Source organism: Podarcis bocagei, assembly GCF_964188305.1.
Source record: "Podarcis bocagei genome assembly, chromosome: 5".
NCBI classification, from domain to species: Eukaryota; Metazoa; Chordata; class Lepidosauria; order Squamata; family Lacertidae; genus Podarcis; species Podarcis bocagei.
In genome coordinates, this window is record NC_138129.1 from 80,279,399 (window position 1) to 80,294,475 (window position 15,077).

The 15,077-nt window shown below is 44.5% G+C and overlaps 1 protein-coding gene across 3 annotated transcripts in view; it reads right to left on the bottom strand.

The window, feature by feature from the left end:
• Nucleotides 1-1,146: 1,146 nt before the first annotated feature.
• OLFM3 (olfactomedin 3) overlaps nucleotides 1,147-15,077 on the bottom strand; it is a 166,427-nt gene continuing 152,496 nt past the window's right edge. For all 3 annotated transcript variants that reach the window (XM_081195039.1, XM_081195038.1, XM_081195040.1), the window contains exons 5-6: nucleotides 6,032-6,138; nucleotides 1,147-2,558 (exon numbers count right to left, since the gene is read on the bottom strand). In XM_081195039.1, the coding sequence (XP_081051165.1) occupies nucleotides 1,881-2,558; nucleotides 6,032-6,138 (785 nt within the window). In that variant the 3' untranslated portion in view covers nucleotides 1,147-1,880. The remainder of the gene's footprint in view (nucleotides 2,559-6,031; nucleotides 6,139-15,077) is intronic.

A 15,077-nucleotide genomic window follows, 5' to 3' on the forward strand; every position in this document is an offset into this window, starting at 1 on the left:
AGGGCCAATAACGTACAACCCAGGTGGGTGTGATTAATATACACTTTGCCCTCCCCAGTGTAAGACAACTGCATAAACCTGAGGGAGGAAGACACTGTCCCTGAGAATCCAGTGTAAGACCAGCCCAGGACAGTGCTGCCCATCATCCAGCTTCAGCTATGAGCAGGTGTGCCCACTGCCATGTCTATATGGGTTTCCAAGCAGCAGCAGGAGCCTGAGTTATGCAATTTAGGTGGTCTCCTTGAGTTCTGTCTAGCTGTAATGTGCCTGCTGAACAGGTTTTTGTTGAGTAGGCAAGCCTACTCAACAATGTATGGTTGACATGCATTCTATTAAGTACCGTATTTTTCGCTCCATAAGACGCACCAGACCATAAGACACACCTAGTTTTTGGAAGGGGAAAAGAAAAAAAAATATTCTGAATCCCAGAAGCCAGGACAGCCAGCAGGATCGCACTGTCTGTCCTGGCTTATGGGATAGCCGCGTGCAGCCTCTCCCGGGCTGTGGAGGCTGTGCGCAGCTAAGCAAGAAGCCAGGAAGCACAGCGATCCCGCTGGCTGTCCTGGCTTATGGAATAGCCAGGAATAGCAATATGGAACACAGCCTCTCCTGGGCAAGGGGAGCCTAAGGCTCCCCCAAGAGCCGCGCTCCCTTTAAAGAGCGTGCGGAGTGTGTGTGCGGCTCTTGGGGGCTTTTCCCCGAGGAGGGAGAAGGGCTGCCCTTCTTCCTCCTCAGGGAAAAGCCCCCAAGAGCCACACACAAGCTCCACGTGGCTCTTTAAAGGGAGCGCTGAGCAGAGCCTCCTGCCTGCATTTGCTCCATAAGACGCACACACATTTCCCCTTACTTTTTAGGAGGGGGAAAGTGTGTCTTATAGAGCGAAAAATACGGTAATTTCTTGTTTTCAAATGACGCATATTTTTATGTGTACTTTGAATTTTTTTCTTAGGTCTTGTTTTTACCTTCTAACTTCAATGGGCAATTCTGATGTATATTTTATGTTTTATGTAGACCGTGGTTTTGCCAGTTAAGCAGTATTTACATTTTTAAAACGGGCAAACAAATAAATTCATGTATGTCGTTCGGAATTGATGACTGCAGAATTTTCGTATCCACACCATTCCAAAATGGACCCATCAGACCATCAAACTTCAATATATTTTATAAAAAATAGTTGACTTTCACAGAAGTGAAGAGATACAATTGCACAATGGTGGACACAATGGTATAAATACATATCACTGAGAAATTGCTTGCAAGAAGTTTAAAAACAGACTGTACAGCACCGCATCTGAAATTGTGTAACAGCCAATAGAATTTTACTTCTTTTCACCTCTAAAGAAATCTGATTCTTAAGTATTTGACTTTAGAAGAGAGTGTGGTTGTTGTTGTTTTAAAGAGAAACCCAAATAATATTGATGCACATTCTATTTCAGATTACTGTCCAAATATATTTTGATGTTGAGCAATTAGACAGATTGCTTTTGTTTAAAAAAATGATATATGGTAGAAAAAGACATTCATGCAGTTAAGCCACCATTAGTCTCTGACTCTAATATAAGGCAGATCATTAATCTTTTTTATTTTATTTTTTTAAACAATGTCTTTAGCCACTGAAATAAACTTTAGTGCTTTCCATGACAAAGTCATGGCAGGCCTGGTGTAGAGTTAAGAAAGTTACCTCTAATCCCATCTAGATCATTTTAAATAAAGGCTCCGCCATATTTGGAATACATTATACTGTAGAAAAAGCTCCCCCCCCCATTTCCTTTTTTTAATTCTTACTGGAAAAAAGAGAACTTAAGAGAAACCCAGCAGAATGCTTTTGAGTTCAGCACAAATGACACTGCTTTCAGGTGGCCGGAATATCAAGGTTGAGTTTATGTGTCATCCTCAGTCTTAATTATGTGGAAAAGAGTGACATTGAACAGGACTTGGTGCCCATTATTCCAGGCATACAGAGCTCGATCTCTGGCATTGTAGTCAAGCATGGATATATGAAAATATTGATTATGAAAGGGGATATCCGTGTATTCGTACGTGGAGGTTTTCGTGGAATAGGAGTAGTACACCTTAGCTCCAGTTAAGTGAGAATTGGTGACGTACAAGGTGCCACAGATCATGAAGGATTCGCCAGCACTTCTTTTTGGGTAGCCAGTGCTCCAGCTTTTCATCACTTCCAACGTGTCCTGGTTCAGCTGGCTGATGACGATGTTGCCCGCGTTCTGATTGGTTGCGTAGACGGCCCACAAGCCGATTTCGTCCGCCATCAGGTCGATATCCGAGAAGCCGCCCCAAGTGTATGGGTAGACGTTGTGGAAGCCGGCGTACTCCAGGCTACGCTGAGCCAGCACCCGGCCTGTATCGAAGCTGTACTTGATGATGATGTTGCTCTGGTATTTGTTGAAGAAGAGGGAGCCGTTGTAGACAACGTGGTTGGTTCCTGCCCACTTGAAAGGGAGGTTGTATGTCCTCGACTCGGCTCCGCTGACAAAGTCTGCTATCGATTTGTATTCACGGACTATTTTGTTGTTGGTGTAACTGTCCATATACCAGACCTGAAAGCAAAAAAGAAAGAAAGAAAGAAAGAAAGAAAGAAAGAGAGAGAGAGAGAGAGAGAGAGAGAGGAAGGAAGGAAGGAAGGAAGGAAGGAAGGAAGGAAGGAAGGAAGGAAGGAAGGAAGGAAGGAAAAACTGTGAACTTTGGACAGAAGCATAATTTGCAAGTCGGCCTATCATTTTAAATGCATTGGCTATTTAATCTTTCACTGGAGTCTTTCCATTTGCCACACAAATCAAGCAAAGGAAAATCAGATCTGATCAGGTTTTGTTGATTGCTGGGTTTAGAAAAAGGGGAGCGGCCCATTTGCACACAGCAGGGCTCTGAATTTCTCAGACTGCCATTTCTCAGACTATGTTCCACAGAACCCCGAGGTTCCGTGAAGCGGTCCAAGGGGTTCCTCTGAGAAAAGAACTGTATTGGCAGACAAGCACACACAACGTGTGATTTCTGTTGAGCTGTCGCCATGGGAATTAAATGCACCATTCAAGCAATTTTCCTGCGATTTCCTTCCCTTTCCCCCCTTCCCTTGCTGGGTTCTCCAAGGTTTAAGTCAGTAGAAGAGTTTGGATTTGATATCCCACTTTATCACTACCTGAAGGAGTCTCAAAGTGGCTAACATTCTCCTTTCCCTTCCTCCCCCACAACAAACACTCTGTGAGATGAGTGAGGCAGAGAGACTTCAGAGAAGTGTGACTAGCCCAAGGTCACCCAGCAGCTGCAGGTGGAGGAGCAGGGAAGTGAACCCGGTTCACCAGACTACGAGACTACCGCTCTTAACCACTACACCACACTGGCTAATGTGCAGGAGTGCCGGCTTCTAGGGGCCGAGTCCTTTTGAGTCCCTGCTATATTTTTGGAGTAGGGCCGCCCCCCCCCCCAAATTTCAGAGCCAAAGAGGAGAGCTGAGCACAGTGTGCCTTCAGTAGCTGGCTCCTCCTCCTCCTGCTGTAGAGGGGAAGGAGGGTTGAAGCACCAGCGGTGGTGCCAAGAGGAGGCGGAGGATGAGCCACCGGCCACTGAGCTGATTGGCTGCCATGTTTGGCTCCGCCCCGGCTCCTCCCAACATCCTGACATCACACTGCGATGTTGACACCCCCAACCCTTTTGCAAGCTGGCGCCTCTGGCGAGGTGGCACTGCTTGCCTGCCTCCCCAGTGCTGTGCCTTGCTGCCAGTTGGCCAAAACGGAGAGGGGTGAGGCAGTGTGGAGCTGGGTGTGGTGCAGGCTCCATCTGACCCTCCCAGCACCCCCACTGCCTCGCCCATCTTCTCCTCTTAAGTGTTGAGAAGCCAGGTGAGCAACACTGCTCTGCCTGCCCTGCCCTGTTAGTGTGCTATGTACTGTTCAAGAACGTGCAGTGGGAATCCCTTGCCCCCTTCTGGCACTTGCTAGAAAGAGCTCTTAATGCTGGCGAGGAGATAAGAGCTCTAACTAATAGGAGCAGAAGGCTTAAGGAACACAAAACAGAACACAGGCTTCTCCTGGCAGAGGAGTACAGGAGACCGACAGCAAAGATTTTTAAAGTCTCAAACAGGGTAGATAAAAATCAATGTTTTTTAAAAACAGTTGAATCAGGTTTTTTTTTTTAATTTAAATCAGATTTTTAAAATAAAATGCTTTTGGAGGAAAAATCTTTCTAAAGATAGTTTTCTATTTAAGTTAACATTATATTCCAATGGCTATTCATCAGGAAATAAGGATTTGTTTTAAGTTTATCATGTGGCCTAAAACTCAGTTTAAGTTTATATATATATAGTTTAACCACATCAGTTAACAAACATGGATACATATGCTATAATGTTATTTTTTTTTTAGTTAAATAAATGGTTTAAATTGTTTTTAAGGAATGATTATTTTTCTCCTTCCAATAAAGTACAGCAGAAAACTTGTCCAAATATAAACAATAATTTCATAATTACCTGTCTTTGTATTTCTAATAGTATAACCAAAGCAGTAATTTTTGATATAACTGTAAAAACTACTCTGAAAATTTATTATTCCAAAAATGAAACCTTTATCTGGTTGTAAATATTCAGATCATACCAGAAAGAATGAGTCTTTTTGTAAAAAAAATGATTTAAATCAAGTTTTACTGACTAGTGATTTAAATCAAGTCTTACTGACTAGTGATTTAAATTGATTTATATCAAATCCACCCTGGTCTCAAACTTGCTGCTTTTAAAAGTTGCCCCTCTGTTGTGAGCTCTCCTCATAATCAACTCTGCCCCCTTTTAATTCATTTAAATATATTCTACCGTAATTGTTCTGCTGAAGTTTTCTTTAAAGTAAAGGGTTCCACTGGAAACAAAAAAATCGAGAACCACTGCTTTGGACAATAAGGAGAATGATGTGTAGGTCATGGTAATATTAGACCCTTCACTGACATGGCTGTCATGTCTCCATGTTGATCCACCCCACGTGGTTTGCCCTGATTTCATGTTTATTAAAAGAGAAGGGTTGTGCACTGCATTCAGATAGATCCCAAACTAAACCGGGCGGATTTGGGGGCAATCTGGACATAGCTGAGTCAGGTTGAGACAGCCCTGGGCAGGCCAGAGAGATCCGGGGCTGTCGTGGGGCAGGGCATGGGAAGTAGAGGCAGGCATAGGTGGGAAGGAGAAACCGTAGAAAGGTGGAACCGAACAGCTGGCTGCACCTTTGCGGCAGAAGGTAGGGGTGGGTGTGAGTGGATGCCGTTCTGGCCTGATCTCTCCTTCCTGCTTCCTGAAGCAGCACCGCACAGGATTGAATTCTAAGCAAAAGATTCGATTCTGCATTATGCTGGTTGCTACTCCTTCCCATAGGGCAGCAGCACCCTGCAGGATCCGGTCCTTCCACTTGTAAGCAAATAATAATAATAATAATAATAATAATAATAATAATAATAATAATAATTTATTTATACCCTGCCCATCTGGCTGGGTTTCCTCAGCCACTCTGGGCGGCTTCCAACAAAGATTAAAAATACATCAAAATGTCACACATTAAAAACTTCCCTAAACAGGGCTGCCTTCAGATGTCTTCTAAATGTCAGGTAGTTGTTTATCTCTTTGACATCTGATGGGAGGGCGTTCCACAGGGTGGGTGCCACTACTGAGAAGGCCCTCTGCCTGGTTCCCTGTAGCTTAGCTTCTCGCAATGAGGGAACCGCCAGAAGGCCCTCGGCACTGGACCTCAGCGTCTGGGCAGAATGATGGGGGTGGAGACGCTCCTTCAGGTATACTGGGCCGAGTTGTAGAGCAGATGTATTGCATTTAGAAGACCCTAAGTTTAGTCCCCAACGTCTCCAGCCAAAACATTCTCAGGTAGTAGGTGCTCAGAAAGACTTCTGCCTGAGGTTGGAGAGAGCTGACAACTGGACTGAATGGACCTATGCTGTGACCCAAGTATAAGGCAGCTTCACATCTTTCACTGACCAACTGGTAGAATTCTTGCCTGGCTCCCAGCAAGAAATAATAAAAGTCACGTACTCTGTTATTTTTCTCAGGTGCTAATGGATCTGTCATCCAAGCGCCAAACCGGGTTCCCGATGTCTTGACTGTAATAGGGCCAGTGATCTTCATCAATTTGCCGCAAGCTGAAATGATAAGAAACCAAAATGACTCTATGAAAATCCCTTCCAAACCACAACGTTGGCTGACTGTGCTCTTCTTGCAGATATAAGTGCTGTGAAAGGAGACCAAGTAAGAAATAAAAAAACAAACACTGGTGATGCCCGAGTGCTTTTGGTGCCGTCCAAAAAAGAAGAAGGATACTTTGTTCAAGTTCTTTAAATGAAGAGTTTGAAGGATGCAGACAAGACGTGGTGTAAGGATTTGAAATAACTAGCACTTCAGTGGTATATCATTCTTTCTTATTGTTTTATGTAGCATGCATATAATAAAACCAACAAATGAAACACTGCTTTTTCAAGGAACATTTAGGTTGATTAAAAAGTGGCATATGGGATGTGGGTGGCGCTGTGGGCTAAACCTTTGAGCCTCTTGGGCTTGCTGATCAGAAGGTTGGTGGTTCGAATCCCCGCGACAGGGTGAGCTCCCGTTGCTCGGTCCCAGCTCCTGCCAAACTAGCAGTTCGAAAGCACGTCAAAAGTGCAAGTAGATAAACAGGTACAGCTCCGGCTGTAGGTAAACGGTGTTTCCGTGCGCTGCTCTGGTTTCGCCAGAAGCGGCTTAGCCATTCTGGCCACATGACCCGGAAAAACTGTCTGTGGACAAACGCTGGCTCCCTCGGCCTATAGAGCGAGATGAGCACCGCAACCCCAGAGCCGTCTGCGACTGGACTTAACTGTCAGGGGTCCTTTACCTTTACCTTTAAAAAGTAGCATACAATGTTTCTGGTTCTTCGCTGTTGTTGTGTTGTGACTTTTTAATGCATTGTCTTATTTGATTGGTGTTTTATTACGTATTGAGGTTTTACCTTACTGCTAGTGATCTATATGGCTCAAAAGAAAGGATATCTATATATGATATACACATACATACAGTGATACCTCTGGTTGTGAACGGGATCCGTTCCAGAGGCCCGTTCGCAACATGATTGGAATGCAACCTGCAGTGGCGTTTCTGCGCACGCGCGGATTGCAATTCACTGCCTCTGCGCATGCGCGTGACGTCTTTTGCGCATCTGCGCATGTGCGAGTGGCGAAACCCGGAAGTAACCCTTTGCAGTACTTCTGGGTCGCCGTAGGATGCAACCTGAAAAAACGTACCATGAAGCAAACAGAACATGAGGTATGACTGTATGTGTGTATATATTTGTATGTGGTATCATGCCTGAACGCATGGGCCCATACCCAGGAAGCTTGTACAGCTATCATTGGGTTTTTCTACTTGTAAGAGACTCTGCTTCCACCCAGAAATAAGGTTCTGGCCTTTGGACCATTGGCTGGAGAATAGCATGCATCTCCTTCTTCCCCCTGCCTCCTGATCACATGCTTATACTCTAATTAAATGCCTAAATCCTAATTAGAGGTTTACATCCTAATTAAGAAACAATGCAAGGCCCCTTTCTCTAGATCATCCTGGGTGAGATTTAATTTTTATTGTTTTGTATTTATTTATTAAATGGAAAGAAACAAGTGCGGTCCTCCTCTGAGGGCACTGCAAGAAGAAGGATTTGATATCCTGCTTTATCACTACCCGAAGGATTCTCAAAGCGGCTAACATTCTCCTTTCCCTTCCTCCCCCACAACAAACACTCTGTGAGGTGAGTGGGGCTGAGAGACTTCAGAGAAGTGTGACTGGCCCAAGGTTACCCAGCAGCTGCATGTGGAGGAGCGGGGACGCGAACCCGGTTCCCCAGATTACAAGTCCACCGCTCTTAACCACTACACCACACTGCAAGATGCTATCACATAAGGTTTTTTCTCCAACATGCTAGATCAGCCCTTGGATCAGGGAGCCATCTACAGCCCTAGCATTCATGGATTTCTTTTTTGGGGGGTGGGGAGCATGTAAAAAAATGCACCTTCTTTTCATCAAAATGACTAGGATTGCGTTGGGCGAATTTGAACAAGGTTGAGTGATTTGTAGACGACAAGATGACAAGTTGCCCTTCCACGTGAATGAAAATGCTTAAATGGAAGTTAGTTTTAGGAATGCTTTGTTCAATCTGCATATAACTAAGTAGGTCAAATTGGAGACAAGCAGAACAGGCTGTGTGTTCTGACTGCACCAGCCAAGTTATGACTTCATTTCCTACACTTAAGTTACTGGAAATGAATGCGCTATATCATCCGAGCCTATTCTCATTCTGTAATAATGGGGCAAGTGCTTTGATAAGCTGCCTTGAGGCACTGAATCCATTGCTGGGCTAAATGGATATAATGGAAATATGTACAAAGTGAATAGGCACTCAAGTCAATCAACTACATTGGATGAAAGTGGATGTTGCAGGAGCATCCGTCCTGTGTGTGTGTCTCTCCCTTCTCCCTGGAAACATCTAGTATAGGGATGGGGAATCTGTGGCAGTCCAGATGTAGCTGGATTTTATCTCCTTCCCATCTGAAGCTAGGCCAGTAGAGAGAGGAGAGGGAATTCTCAGTCACAACACTCCATTTGTGGAGTTCTTGTTATCTTGATGTTCCCCTCAATCCATCTTTTGGGAGATGTTTCTTTATGACTATTTTCTTGGATTAGGTCGGGTTAAAATATATATGGCATAATAACAACATTTTACTTAATCAGAAGCTGTTTGTAAAATTAAATCAAATAGTCCTCTTTTTCTTCATTTCAGAGCAAAGCAAGTCGGTAGGCTTGCGCAGAAATATAGGTCTTTTCGAGACTCAACAGGTGCACAAAATACGGGGGGAAATGTAACTTTCAATGTAAATAGGGAATTGATTTCAGCATCACAATCTTTACAACAGAGAGGACTTGGATGTATAGCGAAAAGACTGTATCCGCCATTCTTAAATCTTTCATAAAATGAGATTTTGAGGGTACCTCTTCTCCCTCTCTCTCTCTGGGGGGTGGGAATTACAGAAGGAAAAGTACTGGAGGTGTTAAACCCAACGGGGAGCTTTAATACATATATTTTGGGTTTTGCCCTCCTGTCAAACCATTTTGGAAAGAAGTTATGGAAGTAATAAAAAAGATGAACAGACATGGTATAATGTTAAATCCTGAAATATTGCTTTGGGGTTATCTGAAGGATCACATCTTGCAGGGGGACTTAGAAAAGGTGAACAGTTTACTTAAAGTAGCAATACATAAGTGATGGCAGCGATAAGAACTTCTTTAATATCCTCCTGGACTGAGCAAATTTTGACTGACTCTAACCAAAATTGGCGTATTATGTGAGGTTTAAAGAAGACTGTTTGGAATAATAGTTCATTGAAAAGTGAAGTTTTTTAAATAAAAAAAATCAGTAGAATATGAAATAGCAAGATAATATTCAACCACATATATTATTTTAATTGCAGCTTTGCTCTTGCCAACGGTAGGGTTGAAGGCAGGGAGGCCAACAGTAGGTGGAGCCAGAGGCAATGAGAGGCAGCACCAACTCATTCTAATTCTATCTCCTTCCTCCTCCTGTCTGAGTTTTACAAGGTGCAACACTGAGACTAAGAAGGAGGAAGCTTCTTAGTAAGGAAAGATAATAAGAATATATAGATGATTTGAGAAGGTTGTAGAATGCAAAGATTATTGTAAATTGTATAATGTGGAGGAAATCGAGTGGAGGCGGAGGGAAGTGGGAAGAAGGAGAAAAGAATAATATGATAGATTGAGGAAATAGAAATGTAAATGTATGGGTGGGTGGGGAGGAAATGGTGTTGGCTTCGGTATATATGTATTGTAAAGTAATATGTGAAAACCAATTTAAAAAAAGGGGTGGGGGGAGAATAAAGCAGGAGGACTATAGGTCTGGAAATCCTGTTTTCCTTATCTTCAATATCCTCAAACCAATGTCCTCATACAAATGTCAGCTTGCATTTGCAAAGCATGCAGTTTAAGATAAATGTGGTGGTTTGAAAAAATAAAATAAAACACTCTTTGTCAAACTCAAAAAAAAAGAAAAGAAAAAAAAGAAGAAGAACGAAGGAGGAAGGTGACAGGCCGTGCCACCCCCTGGACTTGTTGCAAGTAGGAGGGTAGGTAGTCAAGCGGGCATTTGCTGAAACACATTGTGCATGCTGTAGTGGTGCCTGGGAGCCCTAGAAGTCACGTCCAAGGCCCCATAGTGCAGGGGCTGAGCACCCACCACAATTTTTTGGTGGGTGCCCAGGCCCCTAGGACCTCCTGGTGCTGGCGCCAGTGTGTTTGTGGGTGGATATTACTACTTTGTTATAAACGGCTCCTGATGGCCTGCATGAAATGGTTTCAAATTTTATTTACAGTGGTACCTCAGGTTACATACGCTTCAGGTTACATACGCTTCAGGTTACAGACTCTGCTAACCCAGAAATAGTGCTTCAGGTTAAGTACTTTGCTTCAGAATGAGAACAGAAATCGTGCTCTGGTGGCGCAGCAGCAGCAGGAGGCCCCATTAGCTAAAGTGGTGCTTCAGGTTAAGCACAGTTTTAGGTTAAGTACGGACCTCCGGAACGAATTAAGTACTTAACCTGAGGTACCACTGTATTTAATTTAAATACACTGCACTTCCAGTTACACACAGATACAAGCACCAAAACCCCTGCAAAGCCATCTTCTGAAGTGGCTATGATGCTTCTCCCACAACAAAGGCTTTGAAAAGAACCAACTCTTTAAAAAAAAAAAAAAACTTTGTCAGGAGCCAATTCTTCCAAACTGCTTGGGTTGATAATCAAGGGGGGGGGGTCACAGAAAAGAAAGTGAGCTTGATTAATGAGCCTTCACAGCACTCTGAGTTTCGGCAGCTGCGGACCCTGCATTTGCATGCAGGGAACGGCTCAGGATGACAAGGTAGGCCCTGAAGCACGTCTTCGTGTGAGTGGTGAGGATGATGGATCAGCCTGTACTATTTTGAGCTGCTTAAGGCCTGCACTGGAAACTGCTGGGAGAGAAAATGACTTGGAGAAGAACACCCAGTGACTGACCCACGAAATACTTGACCTTGGGAACGTATCAAGGGATGGATCGGCACTGATGGATGGAACTGTAAGTTCAGGGCAGGAAAGCAACGGAGGAAATACAGGGTCCCATTTGATTCTTGCTGAAATCCTCCCCAATGATTGACTTCTTTCTCGAAGTCTACCCACCCAGTATTCCTCGTCAAATGTCTTCTTCACTCACTATTGCATTCACCAAGAAGCTGATCAACGTGACTTAAGGGGAAATTAAAACTAAGTCAATCATTTCTTACAGAGAAACCCTAGTAATCCCCCTCTCCAGTTTATAACAGTAATAATGTGCACACAATTCTTCCCCTGTCCCTGACTGTCTAGATCTCTTACTATTTGCACCAAGGTAAGTACAAATTAAAGGTCCATATAGCTTAAGGTATGGTTTTCCCACTAGTGATGTATGGAAGTGAGAGCTGGACCATAAAGAAGGCTGATCGCCGAAGAATTGATGCTTTTGAATTATGATGCTGGAGGAGACTCTTGAGAGTCCCATGGACTGCAAGAAGATCAAACCTATCCATTCTTAAGGAAATCATCCCTGAGTGCTCACTGGAAGGACAGATCCTGAAGCTGAGACTCCAATACTTTGGCCACCTCATGAGAAGAGAAGACTCCCTGGAAAAGACCCTGATGTTGGGAAAGATGGAGGGCACAAGGAGAAGGGGATGACAGAGGACGAGAAGGTTCGATAGTGTTCTTGAAGCTACCAGCATGAGTTTGACCAAACTGCGGGAGGCAGTGGAAGACAGGAGTGCCTGGCGTGCTCTGGTCCATGAAGAGTCGGACATGACTAAACGACTAAACAATAACAACAACAACAAGTACAAGTGTGTTTCTATGGATGTTCACAGAGTGTAACATAACTAATGATATAGTTATCTTAGCCAATCCACTCATAATTGCCCATGTGGTACTTGTAGGACCTTGAATCTTTCACCGTTTCAAATAAACTGAATCAATTAGTGTTGTCGTTCAACAAAATCCTTGGAACCTGTGTTGTTCTCCGTTGCCTTTAGCTATTTCATTAATTTCTCCACAAGTACCAGTTTTAAAATGGCTTTTTAGAACGAGACGTACTTAAAAACAAGCCGCACAGTGCAAATGGTTCCTCTGTGGAAAAGGAACCCAGTCTTCACACTGTTCTGTGTGTGGAACCTTTCTGAAAGGCATTATACAAGAGTGGTCAAACATGAGCTGTGAATTATTGGGGCTTGAAATTGCACCTCAGCCATGAACTCATTGGCACCTGGCATACATGGGCAGATGCCAGGGCACCAGCACTGTCGTGGGTCCCACTACTAATAAGAGTTGGAAGGTACCCCAGGGGTCATCTAGTCCAACCCTCTGTAATGCAGAAATCCCGACTAAAGCATCCATGACAGATGGCCACCCAACCTCTGCTTAAAAACCCACAAGGAAGGAGAGAATACAACCTCCCGAGGGAGCCCGTTCCACTGTCAAACAGCTGCTACTGTCAGAAAGTTTTTTCCTCATGTTTAGTTGGAATCTCCTTTCTTGTAACACTGGTTCAAGACCAACCCTCCAAAGCAGGAGAAAACAAGCTTGTATCCTCTTCCATGCGACAGCCCTTGGGATATTTGAAGATATTTAATACAGTGGTACTTTGGTTCTCAAACTTAATCCGTTCTGGAAGTCCGTTCCAAAACCAAAGCATTCCAAAACCAACGTGCGATTTCCCATGGAAAGTAATGCAAAATGGAGAATCTGTTCCAGACTTTTAAAAACAACTCCTAAAACAGCAATTAAACGTGAATTTTACTCTCTAACGAGACCACTGATCCATAAAACGAAAACAATAAACAATGTACTGCAGTCACACAATCAATCAATCAGTAGCTGAACTGGGTTCCACACAGTCACAAAAAGAAAACAAAAAGAGCCACAAAAAACAAAAACCCAAAATAAATAGCAAAAAAACAGACAGACCTCAGCGTAACACTCAAAATGGAAGTGTTGCACTCAAATCGTCAGCGTAACACTCAAAACGGAAGTGTGGCACTCAAAATGGAAGCGTAACACTCAAAACGGAGCACGTTCGGCTTCTGAAAAACGTTTGCAAACTGGAACACTTACTTCTGGGTTTTCAGTGTTTGGGTTCCACGTTCTTTGAGTACCAAGGCGTTTGAGAACCAAGGTACCACTGTACCTGCCCTAGGCCCTCTTAACTTTCCCCCAAGCTTCGAACTCTTGAGCAGCACCTGGGGGCTGGATCTAGCCATGGCGTTAATTTCCCACAATATCCCTGACTGAGCCTCACTTTAGGGCTTTGCGGGGAATTTCAAGGATGGCCACCACAGGCAGGTAAGCCCAAGGCTCACTGAAAGAGGAAGGGTCCCACCAGAGAGAATGTTGCTGAGGGACCTCTGCTGAGCTACTTCTAGAGAGATATTTAGTTGTAAAGTAATACTACTGTTGTTGTTGCTAACAAAATTCCTCTGGAAAACAGATAGAAAGAGATCGTTTTTAAAAGCTGCACAAGGCTGCCATGCTAGCAGGGGTGAAGGCAGTAGAGGAAATGAAGGAATCCTCCCCTGCTATGCCCTTCTGTCACCTCTGAAATGAACGGCAAATATTAGCAATTCTGAATGCATTAGGAACAGGTTGGTTTACTTCTGACTCTCCTGCTAGCTGAAAGGGACTCCTTTAACATCACTAATATGAGACTCATACCAATGTTTTGGTAGCAAAAGACTGTCAGGAAGACAAATGCCTTTGCTGCCAGTGTCTATTAGGGACATAATTCGGGATGTGCAGCTATAGTTTTGAGGGAGAGCAGTGTGGGCTGTAAAAGCCATCTGCCCAGTACATTTTCTACAAGGGCAGAGATGGTCAGACTTTAATTGGAAACAAGAGCTGAGCCCCACATCTTGCAGCAGAGAAAACGCTGGCTCACCCTCTGTGGGCATATTTGACAGGTGGGGTGGGGCTCACCTGACGTAATATGATGTCAGGTGATCACACTTCAAAGGAAAAACCAGCCCTATGGTTGTGCTGCTTTCCTTGGCAAAAGCAGAGCTTGCTTTTGATGCTGAATTCAGTGCCGAAAGCAATACCCCCTTGCGCCAGGGATGGATGGCGCCCGAGAACACTGTAAGAACATGCTAGCTCTGACTGGGAGATCCTAAATGCAGCTGATCTGGGGGGGAGGGGGATTGCATTTAGTGCTGAATTTAAAAATGGGGCAGGAGCAAGCATTCAAGTACTAGCTGCACTTCATATCTTCCTGTTCTGACGGAGTCCCCATTCATGATGAGGTTTTTTATGTGCATTTACACGCAGGTGGCGCTGTGGGTTAAACCACAGAGTCTAGGAGTTGCCGATCAGAAGGTCGGCGGTTCAAATCCCTGCGATGGGGTGAGCTCCTGTTGCTCGGTCCCTGCTCCTGCCAACCTAGCAGTTTGAAAGCACGTCAAAGTGCAAGTAGATAAATAGGCACCGCTCCGGTGGGAAGGTAAACGGCGTTTCCATGCGCTGCTCTGGTTCGCCAGAAGCGGCTTAGTCATGCTGGCCACATGACCCGGAAGCTGTCTGTGGACAAACGCCGGCGCCCTCGGCCAATAAAACGAGATGTGCGCCGCAACCCCAGAGTTGGCCACGACTGGACCTAATGGTCAGGGGTCCCTTTACCTTACTCAAACACAATCGACCAACTCTGCTTCAGGCCTTCCCTGTTGATGCAGACAAGTCTGAAGTGGAGCTGGCGTATTTGGTGTTGGAAGTGAGGCTTGCATATTCATCCCTGTCCTCTTCCCACTTCATGCATTCAGGCAAGCACCAAAATGGAGCAGAAGCCCTAAAGAGATATTACTTATGATTACAGTGGTACCTCCGGTTGCGCACAGGATCCATTCCGGAGCTCCGGTCGGATCCCGAGGTTTGTGTATCTGGGGGTGCCACCTTTGTGCATGTGCACGACACATAGAGCGCTTCTGCACATGTGTGCAGGGGCG